Source organism: Erythrolamprus reginae, chromosome 5 (assembly GCF_031021105.1).
Source record: "Erythrolamprus reginae isolate rEryReg1 chromosome 5, rEryReg1.hap1, whole genome shotgun sequence".
Taxonomy (NCBI): domain Eukaryota; kingdom Metazoa; phylum Chordata; class Lepidosauria; order Squamata; family Dipsadidae; genus Erythrolamprus; species Erythrolamprus reginae.
Genome location: NC_091954.1, coordinates 2,867,305 through 2,887,597, shown reverse-complemented (window position 1 = coordinate 2,887,597; position 20,293 = coordinate 2,867,305). Strand labels below are relative to the sequence as shown.

Below are 20,293 nucleotides of genomic sequence, written 5' to 3'. Positions count from 1 at the left end.
TCTATGCCACCAATGCGGACTTGACTAAACCACTCGTGGTGCACTTATGCCCGGCCCGTGGCTGCATTTACACGGACAAGGTCCACGGAAGGGTCAACGCAGCCAGATTTCACTTGTACCCCCCCCTCCCCATGCTGGGGCAAGTGCCCGGCGGGCCCAGGCGGATGGGTGGTCTGGCTGGCCATGAGGCGTCACTGGCCCTCCCCCCTCCCTCCCCGGAGTCCGGCCCTCCGGCCATCAGCTGACCGCCCTCCCCCCCTCCGGAAGGGCCGGGCGGAACTTAGGCAGGCCGGGAAAGTTTGGCCTCCCTCCCGGGGCTATGGCCGAGCTGGCGGGGAGGAGGCGCGGAGGGGGCCGCCGGTGAGTTTGGGCCAGTGGGGGGGTCGCGGACCCGAGTGCAAGCCTGGACTCCCCCCCCCCCCCCGACGACCTTTTGGGTGCCTCCCTTCAAAACAAAGGTTGCTCCGAGGCTACTACGCGCTTGGGTTTATTTCCCTCGGGAGAAGCGGGTCTCCTCCTCCTCCTCCTCTGTCTCCTTCTCCTCCTTTTCTTTTACTCCTTCTCCTCTTCCTCCTCTTTCTCGTTCTCTTCCTCCTCCTTCCCCTCCTCTTACTCTTCCCCTACTCCTTCCCTACTTCCTCCTCCTCCCCTTCCTCCTCTTCTTCCTGGTGCCTTCCTTCAAAAAGGTTGCTCCAAAGATACTACAGGCTTCCGTTCCTTAACCTCCGGAGAAGCGGGTCTCCTCCTCTTCCTCCTCCTCTTTTGCTGTCACTCCCTCTAAAACCTCCTCTCCCCCCCCCATGATGTTAACCCAGCACGTCGGGGGGGGATTTGTTTCAGGGGGTGTGGGGGAGCAAAGCTGACCCCCCTCAATTGCTGGAGAGCGCTGAAGTGGCCTCCAGACGCCTCCTCCTCCTCCTCCTCTCTCTCTCCCCCTTCCTCCCTCCCTCCTTCCTTCCTTCCTTCCTTTCTTTCTGCCCCTCCCTCCCTCCCTCCTCTCGGGCTCTTGCTGGGTTTCTAGGGACTTTCCAGCCGCCTTTGCCCGCCCCGTTTTCCCCCAGGCTGCTTTCGGCGGCGGAAGAACAAGACGAAGAAGAAGAAGAAGCTGTGCTGGGCTGTGTTTTTCATTTTTACTTTCCTTTCTTTTTCTTCCGTTCTGGGGCGCCTTCCGCAGAGCCGGGATTGCCAACTCCGGGAGTCTCCGCTAAGACCTTCCGATGGATGGAGACGGCTACCCCGCGGTGAGTGCGGCTCCCCTAACCCTGAAAGTTGGTTAGTTGGTTTGTTTCCAACCTCCCCCCCTCCCGGTTTGAATTGTGATCTTGGGGAGGGGGGGGGAGAGGGCTGATCTTGCCTTGCCTTGGAGTTCCCTAGACCCAAGTTTGTGTGGTTATTTTGTGTAGCTTGGAAAGCTTAACATTCAAAACAAACAAACCAACCCCGAAAGTGTGTCTTCTCTGCCTTTGGTTTGGGCCCAAGCAAATGTGCGCTGCACAAGTAAAGTTGTGTAGCTACACAGCTATACGACTACTCTGCGCTACACAGAGTAAAGTTGCTAGCTGACTAGGTGACAGACAAACACATACACACACACATGAGTGGGTGGGGGGGAAGTAAGGAAGGAGGGAGGGAAGGAAGGAAGAAAAGAAAAGGAAGGGAGGAAGGGAGGAGTAAAGGAAGGAAAGAGAAGAAGGAAGGAAGAAATGAGAAAGGGAAAAAGGAAGGGAAGGAGGGAGGAAGGAAGGAGGAAGGGGAAAAGGTAGGAAAGAAGAAAAGAAACATAGAAACATAGAAGATTGACGGCAGAAAAAGACCTCCTGGTCCATCTCGTCTGCCCTTATACTATTTCCTGTATTTTTATCTTAGGATGGATCTATGTTTATCCCAGGCATGTTTCAATTCAGTGACTGTGGATTGACCAACCATGTCTCCTGCACGTTTGTTCCAAGCATCTACGACTCTTTCAGTAAAATATTATTATATATTAAAATATTATTTTACTGAAAGAGAAAGAGAAAGAGAAGGAAGGAAGGAGAAAAAGAAAGAGGAGGAAGGAAGGAAAGAGAAAAAGACAAGGAAGGAAGGAAGGAAAGCACAAAAGAAAAAGAGGAAGAAGGAAAGAAAGAAAGAAAGATAAAAAGAAAGCAAAAAAGAAAGAGAAGGAATGAAGGAGCTGGGATTTGTATTTTCTGTAGTACAACTATCTGTGAATATATATACAGTGATCCCCCGAGTTTCGCGATCTCGATCATTGCGAATCGCTATATCGCGATTTTTCCACCCGATGACGTCACTCTCTTCCTTCCTTTCTCATCTTTCTTTCTCTCTCTCTTTCTCTATCTTGCTTCTTCCTCTCTCACACTCTCTTCCTCCCTCTCTCATCTCTTTCTTTCCTTCTCTCTCTTTCTCTATCTCTCCCCCTCTTGCTCTCGAGCGGCAAGCGAGCAGCCGGGCGGGCGAACGGGCAAGCGGCAAGCGAGCGGCCGGGCGAGCGGGTGACGGGCAAGCGGCAAGCGATCTTGGGGTTTCCCCTTTGCCTGGGCGGCGGGAAGACCCAGGGAAGGTTCCTTCAGCCGCCCAACAGCTGATCTGCTCCGCAGCGCGGCAGCAGCGAGGAGCCGAAGATGGGGTTTCCCCGTTGCCTGGCCAACGGGGAAACCCCATCTTCGGCTCCTCGCTGCTGCCGCGCTGCGGAGCAGATCAGCTGTTGGGCGGCCGAAGGGTCTTCCCCGCCACCCACATGCAAACTCCACCATCTGCGCATGTGCGGCCATGGAAAAAGGGGCGCGCATGCACAGATGGTGTTTTTACTTCCGTGTCGCTACATCGCGAGTTATCGATTATCGCGAGGGGTCTTGGAACGGAACCCTCGCGATAATCGGGGGATCACTGTATACATGATTGATTTTATATGTGATGTAAGGTGAGACTTAAGCAGTAATGGGGCGGCATACAAATCCAATAAATAAATAAATAAACTTATTGGACAGATCATTCTCATATTTGCCTTCTTCCAAATGAGAAGGATGCCCTAACATTCTTGTTTAGGTATTTATTGGTTTGGGGGGTTGCCTGACTTTAAGGGTGCCTAAATACAGTGTTTCCCCAAAAATAAGACCTTATCTGATATATATTTTTTGAACCCTGAAATAAGCGCTTGGCCTTATTGCCATGCACTCAAAAGCCCAATTGGGCTTATTATCAGGGGATGGCTTATTTTGGGGGAAATGGTGAATCTATCTATTTATAGCTATCTATCTTTGTATCTTATCTTTCTGTCTATCTATCTCCATCCACTTATCCGTCTATCTACTTCTTTCCTTCCTTCCTCCTTTATTATTATTATTGTTATTATTATTGTTATTATTGTTATTATTTATTAGATTTGTATGCCGCCCCTCTCCAAAGAATCAGAGTGGCTCATAACAGCGATAAACAATGTGATAAATGCAATACTTAAAATCATCTAAAAACCCATTTCATTAAAAACCATCCAATTCAATCATGCCATACATAAGTAAATCACATTAGCCTGGGGATACCTCAATTACCCCATGCCTGGCGGCATAGGTGGGTCTTCAGTAACTTGCAAAAGGCAAAGAGGGTGGGGGTGGTTCTAATCTCCAGGGAGAGTTGATTTCAGAGGGGCGGGGCCGCCACTGAGAAAGCACTTCCCCTAGGACCCGCCAGACGACATTGTTTAGTCGAAGGGACCTGGAGAAGACCAACTCTGTGGGACCTTATTGGCTACTAGGATTCGTGCGGCAGAACGAATCTTGAAGGTATTCTGGTCCAATGCCATGTAGGGCTTTATAGGTCATTACCAACACCTTGAATTGTGACCGGAAACTAATCAGCAGCCAGTGCAGGCTGTGGAGTGTTAGCGAGACATGGGTGAATCTAGGAAGCCCCACGATAGATCTTGCGGCTGTGTTCTGCACGATCTGAAGTTTCCGAACACTCTTCAAAGGTAGCCCCATGTAGAGAGCGTTACAGTAGTCAAACCTTGACTCCTTCCTTCCTTCCTTCCTTCCTTCCTTCCTTCCTTCCTTGTTTCCCCAAGAATAAGACTTTGTCTTATAATATTTTTGAACCCTGAAATAAGCGCTTGGCCTTATTGCCATACACTCAAAAACCCGATGGGGCTTATTATCAGGGGAGGTCTTGTTTTGGGGGAAACGGGGTATTTAAAGTGACTCTATTATGTGAATTGTAGTCTTCACCATGCAGAGGGTTGGATGGGATGCAGTCTTTGCTGTCAGGTGTTCAGGGCCTCTTGTCTTAGATAAGTGTCATTAGTAGCAGAGACATAATGTAGATGTCATTCCTGCTGACCTTGTTTATAATGTTTATAATGCTTTTTGTCACCCGGGTGTTGCTATGATCGGCTTTGTTCTCCATCCTTCTTTGTATGCAGTGCTTAGACGGGATAGACTATGACGATTTTCAGTTTGGTGCACATTTGATTGAGCAGAAAGAGCTGTTCATGGAGACAGGTAAGGGACTTTTTGGTAAGTTGCCGTATTTTTCGGAGTATAAGACACACCTTAGTTTTTGGGGAGGGAAATAGGGAAAAGAAAGGCATTCATCTGGCTAGCATCCTTATTCTGGTCAGCTTCAGCCCATTATTTTATCCCCTGGTGAGGGCTTTAAAAAAACTTTATTTGGAGAGAGTAACAATGAAAGAGCTTGCAAGCCAGTAAGAACTGGGAACATCATTAGCACCTGGAAAGAAACATTTGGAGCAAGTAGACCAATGGGGGGAAAAACCCTTGGAAAACATTCTTTGTGGAGAGTAACAGTGAAAGATCTTGAAAACTGGTAAGAGCTGGGAACATTGTTTTAGCACCTGGTTAGGGCTGGAAAGAAACTTATTGGGAACCAGCTAGAGCAATAATAATTTTTTTAAAAACCCTGCAAAGTCTTAGGGCTTGGAAAACATTCTTTGCAGAGAGTAACAGTGAAAGAGCTTGCAAGCTGGTAAGAGCTGGGAACATTGTTAGCACCTAATTAGGGCTGGAAAGAAACTTATTGGGAACCAGCTAAAGCAATAATAATTGAAGAAAACCCTGCAAAGACTTAGGGTTTGGAAAATATTCTTTGCAGAGAGTAACAGCGAAAGAGCTTGCAAGCCAGTAAGAGCTGGGAACATTGTTAGCACCTGGTTAGGGCTGGAAAGAAACTTATTGGCAACCAGCTAAAGCAATAATATTTTTTTTAAAAAACCCTGCAAAGACTTAGGGCTTGGACAATATTATTTGCAGAGAGTAACAGCGAAAGAGCTTGCAAACTGCTAAGAGCTGGGAAGATTGTTAGCAGCTCGTTAGGGCTGGGGGGGAGCTACACCCAAATTATCGGCCTCTTTTAGGGAGGAAAAAGGTGTGTATTATATTTCAAAAATACAGTATGTGTCCTGGGGGATGTGTAACAGGTGGCTTCCGCTTACCTTCACCACCGGATCACATCGTGAATGTTTCGCGTGCACGTCGTCTCATGCAATTTGGCTTCCGCACATTTTTTCAGGATTCAGGCTGAAACACAGCTGAGAAGCTGATCAGCTGTGCTTCGGGGGAAGAAATAAAGTCACTATTAACCCGAGGGGCAGACATGATGGCCCTTTTTCGATCAGCAGAAGGGGAGAAGCCATCCAAACAGGGGGAAAAATTGCTAAAATTTCACAAAAAAGATGGCGCCCACAGACTAGCACGAGCTGTGACATCACCAGCGGGTCGCTACCAGTTCGGGCAATCCGGTCCGAACTGGGAGGAACCCACCCCTGAGGTGGAACTACAGATAACTAAGGGAAGGAGTAATTTTGTTGTTTTCATCTGTTTTGTTAGTAGCGTTCCTCTTAAATTGTATTGCGTAAGTTTATATGTTTATTTAATATAGAATATCTCCTTGTTTGTTTTAGTTGAAGGCCCCTACGTCACTATAATCGAACAGCCAAAACAGGTAAGGAATTTCTTTTCTTTTTTTAAAATATATTTTATTAATTTTCAAAAACAAACATAACAGACATACACATACAACATTTAGTGGAGCTACAGTCGCTCCGCTCAAAGTGGAAGTCATCATCATCATAATAAAAGAAAAACATCATCTATAAAATATATGAAAATATATAAAATGAAAATATCAGTTTTAACATAATAAATCTAAACCTATATAAAAGTTTTATAAAGATATATATATATATATATATATATATATATATATATATATATATATATATATGAATTTCTAAGGATGCTGGGTTCCACAATTCTCGTCTTGACTATTGCAATGCGCTCTACATGGGGCTACCCTTGAAGAGCGTTTGGAGACTTCAGCTGGTGCAAAATGCAGCGGCGCATGCAATAACAGGTGTACCAAGGTATGCCTGTATTGCTCCATCTCTACGCGAGCTGCATTGGTTGCCAGTCGGTCTCCAAATGCAATTCAAGGTATTGGTTATCTTGGGGTTTGGGGGGACAGCTCAATGAAGATGTCAACCCAGTGCGCAGCAGCAGTAAAAAAAAGCAAATTCCATGCTTGGCGTGATTAGGAAGGGAATCGAAAATAAGTCGGTAAGTGTTGTATTGCCTCTGTACAAATCGATGGTGAGACCACACTTGGAGTCCTGTGTACAGTTCTGGTCACCTCATCTCAAGAAGGAGAGAATGGAACTGGAAAAGGTTGCAAAAAAGGGCAACAAGAAGGATCAAGGGAACGGAGCCCCTCCCTTATGAAACCAGGTTGCAATGCCTTGGTCTCTTCAGCCTTGAAAGACAGCGTTGAAGGGGGGACTTGATCGAAGTGTATAAAATCATGCATGGGATAGAAAAGGTGGAGAGAGAAAAATCCATACAATACTAGGACAAGGGGGCCCTCCCTAAAACTCATAGGTAAGAAAGTGAGGACAAACCAAGGGAAATATTTCTTCACCCAGAGGGTCCTTGGTTGATGGAATTCCCTTGAGAAGAGGTCGTGACAGCTGGATAGCTTCAAGGCAGCATTAGACAGATTCAGGGATGCCAAGTGTATTGGTGGTTATAGAAACGGATGTCCAAGTGCTGCCTCTATGTGGGTTGAGGCAGGCAGGGTTCCCTTGGGTCCCATTTGTTGTGGGCATAGTTCCCTCTAAGCTGAGCAGTGAGCAATCGCTCACTTAAAAATCATCATCAACTCAGAGTTTTCCAAACCTGCCCAGAAGCCGAGAGGGAAAGAGGGAGAGGGAAGGAGAGAGAGAGGAAGAGAGAGAAAGGAAAAGAGAAAGAAAAAGAATGGGAGTAAGGAAGAGAGAAAGAAAACCAAAATTAGTTTGAAACTAGCTCAACTATTTAAGTGGCATTTTGATATTGATAGAGTTGCCCTATTATGAGCTCACTGTTATAGACACACAGTGCAGTATTTTATTTTGAAATTCTCTGAGGCAAAACAGGGTGGGTTTTTTATTTGTTTGTTTGTTTGTTTGTTTGTTTGTTTGTTTATTTATTATTTCTGTGCCGCCCAGTCTCGAAGGGACTGCCGCTCAGACACTATACTTTTCCGCCCACCCCCCAAAAAAAATTAGAGGGAACACTGGTTTTGGGTCAAGGGAAAGGGAGGGTCTTGCCTTCTCTTTCTGCTCAAGATCCCCATGGACAATTGGGGGGCCACTGTGGGACACAGAATGCTGGACTCTATGGGCTTTGGCCTGATTCAGCACAGATCTTCTTATGTTCTTATGACTTTGATTGAATTACCATTTTTGGCAGCGAGGTTTCCGTTTCCGTTATGGCTGTGAAGGACCCTCCCATGGTGGACTGCCTGGAGCATCTAGTGAGAAGGGGCACAAGACTTATCCCACGGTCAAGGTGAGTATCACATTTATTTATTTATCATGTTTGATGGAGAAACCTTTTTTTAAAAAAGAGTCATCTGCATGGCCTTTAGTAAAAGTTAAATAGTTTTTTAAAGTAGTCTTATTACACAGGTCTACAAAAAATATTTTTTTGTAATCATTGCAGTTGACCTTGTACTTTTCTGAATCATTTTTTTTATTCTGATTTCAAAAATGTGTATAGTCTTTCTGGAGCAGGTATAGTTCCCACGGAGCAGCATCATTATTATAAGGTATAGGAAATATACTGGCTATATTAAAAAAAACAGTAATACAGGTCTACAAAAAAATATTTTTTTGTAATCATCGCAGTTGACCTTATACTTTTCTGAATCACTTTTTTGGTTCTGATTTCAAAAATGTATGTAGTTTTTCTGGAGCAGGTATAGTTTCCACGGAGCAACATCATTATTATAAAGTATAGAAAATATTCTGGCGACATTAAGAAAACAGTAATCTACATATCAGAAATATCATAATAACAAAAACGCTTCTATATCAGACACTTTATGTGATAGAGCAAAAGTAAGCATATTTTTGGAATCAGCACATCAAACTCCATAAAACAGACATATTACTTTTGCTAATGTTTTTTTTTTGGTCTGTGTGTGTTGATCAGTGTTATTGGTACATATTTTATTTGGACTTTCTGATTAAGATACAGTACACAAGGTCACTAAAGTAATTATTTTTGATACACATTTCAATAATTTCATAACATTATGCCTGGTGGTTATAGATAACCGACTAAAGTAAATGCATCTATTTTTATAGTGTTAATCTTGGGCCTTAAATCTACTACTACTAACAGAGCAATTGAACATTTGTTATATAAGAATAGAAAATTTTGATTTGGCTAAATTCTGCACTAGACAGGTTTTATTCCATGGACAGAGAGCACCCAGAAATACTGAGTCCCAGGAGGAGGGGGGCATAGAAATCTAATAAGTAAGTAAGGAAGGAAGGAAGGAAGGAAGGAAGGAAAAAGGGAAGGAAGGAAGGAAGGATGGAAGGAAGGAAGGAAGGAAAGAGAAAGGAAGGAAGGAAAGAAAGAAAGAGAAAGAAAAGGAAGGAAGGAAGGATGGAAGGAAGGAAGGAAGGAAGGAAAGAGAAAGGAAGGAAGGAAGGAAAGAAAGAAAGAGAAAGAAAAGGAAGGAAGGAAGGATGGAAGGAAGGAAGGAAGGAAAGAGAAAGGAAGGAAGGAAAGAAAGAAAGAGAAAGAAAAGGAAGGAAGGAAGGATGGAAGGAAGGAAGGAAGGAAAGAGAAAGGAAGGAAGGAAGGAAAGAAAGAAAGAGAAAGAAAAGGAAGGAAGGAAGGAAGGAAGGAAGGAAGGAAGGAAGGAAGGAAGAGCATGTGAAACCGTGATTATATTTTACCCTTCCTTATGAAAGGAAGAAATTTAGAAAATTAGAATTTAGAAATTCTTTTGGAAACTACATTCAGAATTCTACGTGAATTTTAAAATGTTGAGTTAATTAATCTTGGATCTTTTTGATCTGGAATATAAACAACAAAAATTTAAACAATAATAATAATGTTTAAAATCAAATTATGATCACTTTTTAAAAACATGTGTATTCCAATTTGTGTTGTTTGGTTCAAAAAAAAAATCTTCAAAACTAGCTGGATGGAATGTAACAAGAACAGTGTATATTTTGGCTAAAGCATAAAAACATAATCCTGCATTAAATTAAAATCAAGCAAATGCATTAAAGCCCAAAATGCAAATGTATGGAATTAACCAGATTGGAAAACCATCTGTTTCTATCCATAACTAATTTTATTTTCATGTAATGTGCACAGATCAGCAAGCCAGATAAATTAAGGTATTTATTATAATCAAATAATGTATCAGTAAACATAGCCGTTAAATCTTTGCATATTTTGAGGCACACCAAATCAGAATCTGGAAATTGGTTATTTCATTGTACTATTTTTATTTCGTTGCTTACTGCTTTCATAAAGGCAGAAATGTGAGTATGTTGCTTGTTCATAACATGAACTTTGGGTAGTTTATTTACTTTGGGTAGCTTATTTATGTTATGTATTATGTTAATTACTTTGGGTAGTTTATTTATGTTATGTATGTATTTAATTAGATTTCTATGCCACTGTTCTGAACTGACTCAGGGTGGCGTACAACAGAATAAATACAATACGAAGTGTATAAGAAATCTAATATTAAAAATCTAAAAAAAGTCCAAAACTCTATTTATCCTAAAAACACAATCGTCCACATCCATCCACCTGGATCTAGCCACTCATAACCTCGGCTGGAGTTAGTTTATTTAATAAATAAGACAAATAAATAAAAATAATAGAAACATAGAAGATTGACGGCAGAAAAAGACCTCCTGGTCCATCTAGTCTGCCCTAGTACTATTTCCTGTATTTTATCTTAGGGTGGATCTATTTTTATCCCAGGCATGTTTACATTCAGTTACTGTAGATTTACCAACCACGTCTGCTGGAAGTTTGTTCCAAGCATCTACTACTCTTTCAGTCAAATAATATTTTCTCATGTTGCTTCTGATCTTTCCCCCAACTCACCTCAGGTTGTGCCCCCTAAATAAAAATAATAAATATTTTGGCTTACTAAACTGAGATTCATATCTGTTTGCTGTAGGCAAATATGATCAATGATGTAATATGACCTGAATCGGTATCCGTGACTATGGAGATAATGATCCAAAACTGACTTTTGTTACTTAGCCATTTAAAGGCGATTGTAGTCTTATCTATAGTTAATGAAACTTTGATAGATTTGTATCATGAGTATAAATCAACCCAGTATAAATGATGTATGGTGTTCAATGTACATTTGAAGGATGCTTCCTAGAGAGATGGTGTATATGGAAGGACCTCCTTGATGTCATTTTGACCTATAAAGCCCTACGTGGCTTAGGACCAGATTGCCTACGGGACCATCTTCTGCCTCATGTATCCCATGTTAGGTCCCACAGAGTTGCCGTTCTCCAGGTCCCATCAGGCAGACAATGTTGACTGGCGGAAACTAGGGGAAGAGCCTTCTCTGTGGCAGCCCCAGCCCTCTGGAACGAACTCCGTCCGGAGATATGTACCGCCCCCTCCCTCCTGGTCTTTCGTAAAGCTTTAAAACCTACCTTTGCTGGCGGGCATGGGGGCCGTGAGCGATGAGACTGTCTCCGGCCGATACGAGATATGATTGGAGTGGATGAATGGGTGTGATTGTATGGGGAGGGGGTCTTTTTGAAAACGTTTTTTTAAGTAAATTTCCATAATCTTTTATAATTATTTTAGATTTCTTATACAGTGGTACCTCTACTTAAGAATGCCTCTACTTAAGAAATTTTCTAGATAAGAACTGGGTGCTCAAGATTTTTTTGCCTCTTCTTAAGAACCATTTTCTACTTAAGAACCCAAGCCTGGAAAAATTTCCCAGGAAATTTGAGAGCCGCATAAAGGCCCTGCCAGTTTCCTGCCATTCCCCCTTTAATCCCGGCCATCTCGGGCTTTTCTGGGCTGCCAGAGGAGCCTCGCGGTGGTGCTTAAGGAGGTTTTGGCAGCCCAGAGTGAACGGAGCATATTCCTTTCTCTGGGCACTTGGAGAGGGAATAAACCTCCGCCAGTGTCCAGAGAAAAGAAACTCCCCCTTCGCTCTGGGCAGCCCAGAGTGAACGGAGTGTTTTCCTTTATCTGGGCGATGCCTCAGAGTCCCTATTTTTTTTTAAGCCTTCAACCTTTGGATTGTTTTGATTCCCCTCACGTCACCTTCTTCCTTCAGCAGCAACTGTCCTCCTCCTCTTCTTCCTCCTCCTCCTTCCACCCAAATTCTCAGCTTTTATTTCTTTCCTAATGGGTTTGCACGAATCCCAGCGGCCAATCAGGACCCACAGAGTTGGCCTTTTCTGGGTCCCGTCGACTAAACAATGCCGTCTGGTGGGACCCAGGGGAAGAGCCTTCTCTGTGGCAGCCCCGGCCCTCTGGAATCAACTCCCCCCCCCCCGAGATTTGAATTACCCCTACTCTTCCCGCCTTCCGCAAGATGTTGAAGACCTATCTATGTCGCCAGGCATGGGGGGAATAATTATCTCTTCCCCCCCACTACCACCTTTTTTTCCTGACTGTAATATAGGAGAATGGTATGATTGTGCAGTAATGATTGTTTTTAATATCTATGGGTTTTAAATTTCGTTTTTAATTTATATTAAATTATTAAATTTAGATTAAATTATAATATAATTTAATATAATATAATATAATTTAACAATTATATTATTGTTGTTGTGAGTTGCCCCTTCGGAGAGGGGCAGCATACAAATCTAATAAATAAATTTGCTTTTACATTGATTCGTATGGGGAAAATTGCTTCTTCTTACAAACTTTTCTACTTAAGAACCTGGTCACGGAACGAATTAAGTTCGTAAGTAGAGGTGCCACTGTATATTGTTGTATTCAATGTTGTACGCCGCCCTGAGTCGCCTCGAGAAGGGCGGCATAGAAATCTAAATCAATCAATCAATATTCTATCATTTTATTGCAGATCTCTAATTACACCGGAGTGGCTAAGATAGAGGTGGACTTGGTGACGCACACCGATCCTCCACAAGTTCATGCTCACAGCCTTGTGGGAAAGCTGTGCAATGAAGTCGGCAACTGCATTATGATGGTGGGGCCAAAGGACATGACTGCGCAGTATGTATGACTTACTGATGAAGGAAGGATGGTGGGGTTCAAAAGGCAAGACCTACAGGGGGTGGACAAAATAATGGAAACACCTTGCAGCTCTTCCGTGGAATCCAGATTAGTGAAGCTCCCTTCAAACAGTTTTTTGTGGAAACTGGGTTCTGTACATGTCTATTGAGCTCTGCAGTGATTTTAGGAGCTGCGGTCTTACGATCCGCTCTAACAATTCGCTTTAGAGTCCGAACAGTCTCTCTCAGACAACTTCGACTTTTGACCAGACCTGTGCTTGGCTGGGGACGTTTTCCCTTCTCTTTCAAAAGCGTTCATGACTTTTGAGGCATGACCTCTTGAAACGGGCACTTTCTGTTACACTAGCGCCTGCCATTCGAGCAGCAACAATTTGGCCTCTTTGAAAGTCTGAGACGTCTCCCATTTCTGGAAGGTTATAACCAATTTCCTTTAATTTATGTAAAAAAAAAAGGTAGTTTAAACAAACATATCAAAAAACATTAAAGTATCTCAATTTTTGATTGACTTGAACATGTTCAAACATGATGATGCCAAAACGTCAAGTGTTTCCATTATTTTGCCCATCCCCTGTATTTCATAATAGCATTCTTCCTCCACCCCGATTGGATAGGTTGCAATATTTATGCAGTGTTTCTCAAATAGTGGGCCAGGCCCCCTTGCAGGGTGCAGAGCAATGCCGGGTGGGTGGGCGCGTGACCTTGGGAATGTATTTTTTTTGCCGCAAGGAGTAGGGAGTGTTTTTTTGCACCGAACAATAGCTCACAGCACAGAGCAGGAGCTATGAAGTGCAGATAACAAACCCTTAAGAAACACCCTGGAAAAAATATTGAACAGGGATGATAACACTCGCTGTATAAGACACATAGACATTTCCACCCACTTTTTTGAGCCGAAATACATCGTACGGATTGAAAAATACAGTACATTTATTTTATTTTATTTATTTTATTCATTTGTCCAATACACAAATACATAGGAAGAGAAATAGACATGTGGTAATATATATAAGGGTAAAAGTGAACTTAGAGGAGAGGATATATGAAAGAAAGAGAATATATATGATAAGTGAGAGAAAGGAAAGACAATTGGACAGGGGACGAAAGGCACACCAGTGCACTTATGTACGCCCCTTACTGGCCTCTTAGGAACCTGGAGAGGTCAATCGTGGAGAGTCTAAGGGAGAAGTGTTGGGGGTTAGGGGTTGACACTATTGAGTCTGGTAATGAGTTCCACGCTTCGATAACTCGATTGTTGAAATCATATTTTTTACAGTCAAGTTTGGAGCGGTTCGTATTAAGTTTGAATCTGTTGCGTGCTCTTGTGTTGTTGCAGTTGAAGCTGAAGTAGTCATTGACCGGTAGGACGTTGCAGCATATGATCTTGTGGGCAATACTCAAATCGTGTTTTAGGCCCCGTAGTTCTAAGCTTTCTAGACCCAGGATTGTTAGTCTATTTTCGTAGGATATTCTGTTTCGAGTGGAGGAGTGAAGGGCTCTTCTGGTGAAATATCTTTGGACGTTTTCAAGGGTGTTGATGTCCAAGATGTGATATGGGTTCCAGACAGATGAGCAAAAGTCCAGGATGGGTCTGGCAAAAGTTTTGTAGGCTCTGGTGAGTAGTGTGAGATTGCCTGAGCAGAAGCTGCGTAGGATCAGATTAACAACTCTAGAAGCTTTGTTGGCGATATTATTGCAGTGGGCTTTAGCACTTAGGTCATTTGATATTAGTATTCCAAGGTCTTTTACTGAGTGTGGGTTAGCAGTGAGAGATTGTTTCCATCAGTAATGATAACACAAACTCTATGTTTTAAATATTTGGTGATTTGCCTGGTTGTTGTTGTTTTTTAACATGCTCAATTCTGTGTCTAGAATTTGAGCAGGTTGCTGCCCATGTAGACATTGTGATTGATACTGCAAGTAGAGGGTAATTTGTCTTTTCCCAGGTTTAATAACCTAGGTGTGCTCCACGTGACGAAGAAAAACATGTTGGAGGTCATCAGAGACAAACTGCAGAAACAGAAGATACGAAACAGAGTGCAGCCTCTCACAGGTAACTTCAAAACACAGAATAAAAGCTTGGGGAAGATGGATTCTAGATACGATGGCAGCCTTCTCTCTCTCTTCATTGCCTAGATCATTGATGGCGAACCTTTTTTTCTTAAGCATAAAACGTATCAGGTCTTAAGCATAAAACGTATCAGAAAAGACTTCATGAACTCAATCTGTATAGTCTGGAGGACAGAAGGAAAAGGGGGACATGATCAAAACATTTAAATATGTTAAAGGGTTAAATAAGTTCCAGGAGGGAAGTGTTTTTAATAGGAAAGTGAACACAAGAACAAGGGGACACAATCTGAAGTTAGTTGGGGGAAAGATCAAAAGCAATGTGAGAAAATATTATTTGACTGAAAGAGTAGTAGATCCTTGGAACAAACTTCCAGCAGACGTGGTTGGAAAATCCACAGTAACTGAATTTAAACATGCCGGGGATAAACATATATCCATTGTAAGATAAAATACAGGAAATAGTATAAGGGCAGACTACATGGACCATGAGGTCTTTTTCTGCCGTCAGTCTTCTATGTTTCTATGTTTCCTTGGGTGCCAAAAGAGCATGAGCGCACGCTATCGTACATGCGCGGGTGCCCACACCCATAATCCAACAACTGGTGAGGGTGAAAAGAGCTTCCCCTGCCCCCCAGAGGCCTTCTGGAGGCCAGAAACGTCCTGTTTCCCAACTTCTGGCGGGCCCAGTAGGGTCACATTTTGCCCTCCCCAGACTCCAAAGGCTTTCCTGGAGCCAGGGGAGGCCAAAAACACCCTCCCCTATCCCCCGGAGGCTCTCTGGAAGCCGAAAAACACCCTCCCCTATCCCCCGGAGGCTCTCTGGAAGCCAAAAACCCCCTCCCCTATCCCGCGGAGGCTCTCTGGAAGCCAAAAACACCCACCCCTATCCCCCGGAGGCTCTCTGGAAGCCAAAAATACCCTCCCCTATCCCCCGGAGGCTCTCTGGAAGCCAAATACACCCTTCCCTATCCCCCGGAGGCTCCCTATAAGCCCAAAACACCCTCCCCTATCCCCCGGAGGCTTTCTGTATTATTCCAACTGGGGTCTCACCAGCGCTCTATACAGCGGGATCACCATCTCCCTCTTCCTGCTTGTTATACCTCTAGCTATATTCTCTCTTTCTCTTTCCCTCTCACCTTCTCTCGCTCTTCCCTTCTCCCTTCCAGTGTCAATCCAACACTCCCCCCCCCTTCACCTCTAATTTTTTCATCTAGGTATCTAATTTTCTTCCAATTGGATTCAAGCTTAATTTCCTTTAAAACCTTATTAAATTAATATCCTTCTCCTTTAATACTTCAAACACGCCATAGTGCCTACTCCTACCTCTTATGCATTCTCTCAAAACCCTTACAAGAAAGAAAACTATCCACTACAAACAGTAACAAAGGAAGGACATTATAAGAAAAGAAGAAAAAGAGAGAGAAAAAGAGCAAAACAAACAAAAAAGAATAACCAAACTCTTATTATTATAGGAATGTGAACACAGTATAAAAATTAACCAAGACATTATTGTAAATCCTCAAAGAATGATCATCTTAATATTATAATCATATTTCATTCCAAACTTGTAACTTTGAAAAAGATTTGTCTTTAGCTTTTGTTGTGTGCATTGTAACTTCGAACATTTGTTAAACGGCCTGCCGTATCTCGAGGATTGCCGGTATTCGGATAAATATTTTGTGCGTGATTTCTAGCATCCAGAGGAAATTTTGCTTTAACGTGGATGCCGAATGGTGTATCGTATTTATAACTCAGCCTCTGTTTTAGCAGAATCTGAAGAACAATTGCTTGAGCAAGAGGCAAAAGAGTTGAAGAAAACGATGGATCTCAGCATTGTTCGTCTGCGGTTCAATGCCTATCTTCGTGATAGTAGTGGAAACTTCACTTTGGCATTGGACCCTGTTATTTCCGACCCCATTCACGATAGCAGTAAGTTTTAACGTTTGACCCATAGGCGTGTTTGACATGGTTTAAGGATATCTCCTATAATGTATATCTAGTTTGGGTTTGGCAGGATTGCACATATACTTTTGTGAGTACTGTATTTTTCGGAGTATAAGACGCACCTTAGTTTTTGGGGAGGAAAATAGGGAAAAGAATCTGCTTACCAGGTATTCATCTGGTAGCGTCCTTAGTCTGGTCAGCTTCAGCACATTATTTTATCCCCTGGTTAGGGCTTTAAAAAAACTTTATTTGGAGAGAGTAACAATGAAAGAGGTTGCAAGCCAGTAAGAGATGGGAACATCATTAGCACCTGGTTAGGGCTGGAAAGAAACATTTGGAGCAAGTAGAACAATAAAAAAAAACCTACAAAGACAGGGTTTGAAAAACATTATTGGCAGAGAGTAACAATGAAAGGGCTTGCAAGCCGATAAAAGCTGGGAACATCATTAGCACCTGGTTAGGGCTGGAAAGAAACATTTGGAGCAAGTAGAGCAATGAAAAAACCCTGCAAAGACTTAGGGCTTGGAAAACATTCTTTGCAAAGAGTAACAATGAAAGAACCTGCAAGGTAAGAGCTGGGAAGACGGTTAGCACCTAGTTAGGGTTGGGGGAAAAACGCTTCGAAAAGTTACGTTCAGAGTATAAAACACCTGAATTTCCAGCTCCTTATAGGGAGGAAAAATGTGCATCTTATACTCCGAAAAATACGCTACTTTCCAATATTCAGATATTTACGGTTTTGCTTATAAGGCTGTTGTAAAATGTCGACAAAAAGCTAGCTCTTGCGATATACCCAGGTTGTGTTGATTTTTCTGTCTTCCATGAAGGTAAAAAGCCTAATATTAACTCCTATTTTTGAGAGGAGTTTACAAGGCAACTTGTATGGCTCTGATCCACTTTTGGTCCAGTGAATATTGTGGATGCTATGTATTTTCTTCACTCTCATCCCGACTGGAAGGGGGAACTCATGGATTAAATGCAGTCCCATTTTTTTGTGATCTCTGGAGGCTCCCATTTCAAATTTTCAAAATTTGGCAGCAAAAGAGTCCAGTGTTTTATACTTTTTGACAAATTAGCAATCACACTTAGACTTATATATTTTTCACAGGGCTTTACAGTTCTCTCTAAGCGGCTTACAGAGTCAGCATATTGCCCCAACTATCTAGGTCTTCATTTTACCCACCTCAGAAGGTTGAGTCAATCTTGAGCCGTGAGAATTAAACTGCTGGCAGCCAGTAGAATTAGCCTGCAGTACTGCCTTATAACCACTGCGCCACCATGGTGCTCTCTAAGATATTTATGATATAAAATGCATATACAGCGTTCCCTTGACTTTCATGGGTCCAAACTTCACAAAAAGTCTATACCACGGTTTTTCAAAAAAATTAATTAAAAAAATACTTCGCGGGTTTTTTCCTACACCACGGGTTTTTCCGTCTGCATATTTTTTTTTAATTCTACAGAGTCTCCTGGAGCTTCCAACCTAAAAATATCTCGGATGGATAAGACCGCAGGCTCCGTCAGAGGGGGAGATGAAGTATACTTGCTATGTGATAAAGTTCAGAAAGGTAGGTACCATATCTAATCATGCTTATTTTTGGCATTGTTCTTACATTTCTGAAATTGATGCTTTTTTATTTTTAGAAACATGCATTTGATTTCCTTTGTCCTTGAGAACGAAATTCATTTCCAAAATGCATTAGGCTTTAATAAAATATTTTTAGTAGAATTTCGGATTCCTCTCCCAACCTTTCCACATTTTAAGACTGCGTGATTTTCCTTTTTTCATCTCAGTCTTGGTCTGGAATAGTAATTAGCATGAAACAATTGTCTACTTTTTATTAATAAGCATACCCCAAATTTGTCATACAATATAAAATAAATGAGAAAAGCAAATTGAAGTCTACAACTAGGATAGAATGAAATAACTCTGCTAAATAGATAAAACCAATGAGTATAAACTGTAGTAGAATAAAATATTAACCTGGAGTAACTTATGTTTTTTAATATTAACAACTAGACACAGTTTTTTTCCGAACGCCATCACTCTACTAAACAAATAATTCCCTCAACACTGTCAGACTTTCTACTAAAGCTGCACTTTTATTCTACTAGTTTTTCTCATCATTCCTATCACCCATTTCCTCCCATGTTGACTGTATGACTGTAACTTGTTGCTTGTATCCTAAGCTTTTTATTAATATCGCTTCTTCATTGCTTATTTGACCCCTATGACAATCATTAAGAGTTGTACCACATGATTCTTGACAAATGTATATTTTATTTTATCTACGCTGAGAGCATATGCACCAAGACAAATTCCTTGTGTGTCCAATCACACTTGGCCAATAAAAATTCTATTCTATTCTATTCTATTAGATTTGTTCCACTGCTATATTGTTTTTATTACTGTTGTGAGCCACCCCGATTCTTCGGAGAGGGGCAGCATACAAATCTAAATAATAATAATAATAATAATAATAATAATAACAACAACAACAACAACAACAACAAGGCCAGCAACACAACAACAACAACAACAACAACAAGAAGAAGGCCAGCAAGAGATATGGTATACAGATTCAGATAAAAACAAGTGTATAAGGCAATTTTATCAAGGGACTCAACAAGATTTATACTTTCTGGATAGTCTCAAAAGCTACCCCGCTTATTGAGTTAGTAAGTCTTATATAATCAGATTATAAATTTTTAAATCCCATCTATTTAATTTCAGTTGGAACTCCACACCCCTTTACCCAAAAATCCCCACTTATATACTGTCTGGGTGTGGTCAACGGTTTCCTAGAGATAAAACTGTCTAGATTTCCTTTCATAGACTCACCTTCTGGAACTTTTCCCAGAAAGATATTCCTGTTTGCTTCGTGACCTTCTGACTCTAGCATCTAATAGGGGCTCCTGATCCCCAATATCTCCTCCTCTGACTCAGGCATTACCATCGTTGGGGTTTCTACAATCTCTGGAGGTTCCTCAGGTTCCAATTCTCCCTCTCACTCTCTGACTCAGTTGTCAAGAACATTGGCCTGGGTCAGGGTTAGGCAAAGTTGGCTCTTCTATGACACATGGACTTCAACTCCCAGAATTCCTGAGCGAGCATGATTGGCTCAGGAATTCTGGGAGTTGAAGTCCACAAGTTGTAGAAGATATGACTTTGCCTACCCCTGGCCTGGGGTACCAAGATGGTCCCGATTCATCCTCCTCAGAATCTGTGACTAACTGAGCTGGCCATGGACCACTAACAACGAACAATAGATCATACATTTATCAATTATTATTATTATTATTATTATTATTATTATTATTATTATTATTATTATTGTTATTAATTTGATTTGTATGCCGCCCCTCTCCGTAGACTCGGGGCAGCTCACAACAATAACAAGAACAGTGTAAAAACAAATCTAATAATTTAAAAAACACTAAAAACCCCATTAATAATAATAATAATAATAATAATAATAATAATAATAATAATAATTTATTAGATTTGTATGCCGCCCCTCTCCGAAGACTCGGAGCAAACACACACACAAGCATTCCATGTATAAACTGTATAGGCCTAGGGGGAGATGTGTCAGTTCCCCCATGCCTGACGGCAGAGATGGGTCTTAAGAACTTTACGAAAGGCAAGGAGGGTGGGGGCAGTTCTAATCTATGGGGGGAGCTGGTTCCAGAGGGTCGGGGCCGCCACAGAGAAGGCTCTTC

At 42.0% G+C, this 20,293-nt stretch overlaps 1 protein-coding gene across 7 annotated transcripts in view; it reads left to right on the top strand.

Moving 5' to 3' along the window:
- The first annotated feature begins 214 nt into the window (after window positions 1-214).
- The window catches only part of NFKB2 (nuclear factor kappa B subunit 2), a 45,105-nt gene continuing 25,026 nt past the window's right edge, over window positions 215-20,293 (top strand). For 2 of the 7 annotated variants that reach the window (XM_070751976.1, XM_070751972.1), the window contains exons 1-9: window positions 263-360; window positions 1,175-1,241; window positions 4,418-4,496; window positions 5,915-5,955; window positions 7,740-7,838; window positions 12,388-12,539; window positions 14,503-14,609; window positions 16,394-16,555; window positions 18,034-18,138. In XM_070751976.1, the coding sequence (XP_070608077.1) occupies window positions 1,218-1,241; window positions 4,418-4,496; window positions 5,915-5,955; window positions 7,740-7,838; window positions 12,388-12,539; window positions 14,503-14,609; window positions 16,394-16,555; window positions 18,034-18,138 (769 nt within the window). In that variant the 5' untranslated portion in view covers window positions 263-360; window positions 1,175-1,217. Of the gene's footprint in view, window positions 361-1,064; window positions 1,242-4,417; window positions 4,497-5,914; window positions 5,956-7,739; window positions 7,839-12,387; window positions 12,540-14,502; window positions 14,610-16,393; window positions 16,556-18,033; window positions 18,139-20,293 lie in introns of those variants that run through there. The other 5 variants (XM_070751979.1, XM_070751975.1, XM_070751974.1 and 2 more) reach the window with 4 other exon arrangements.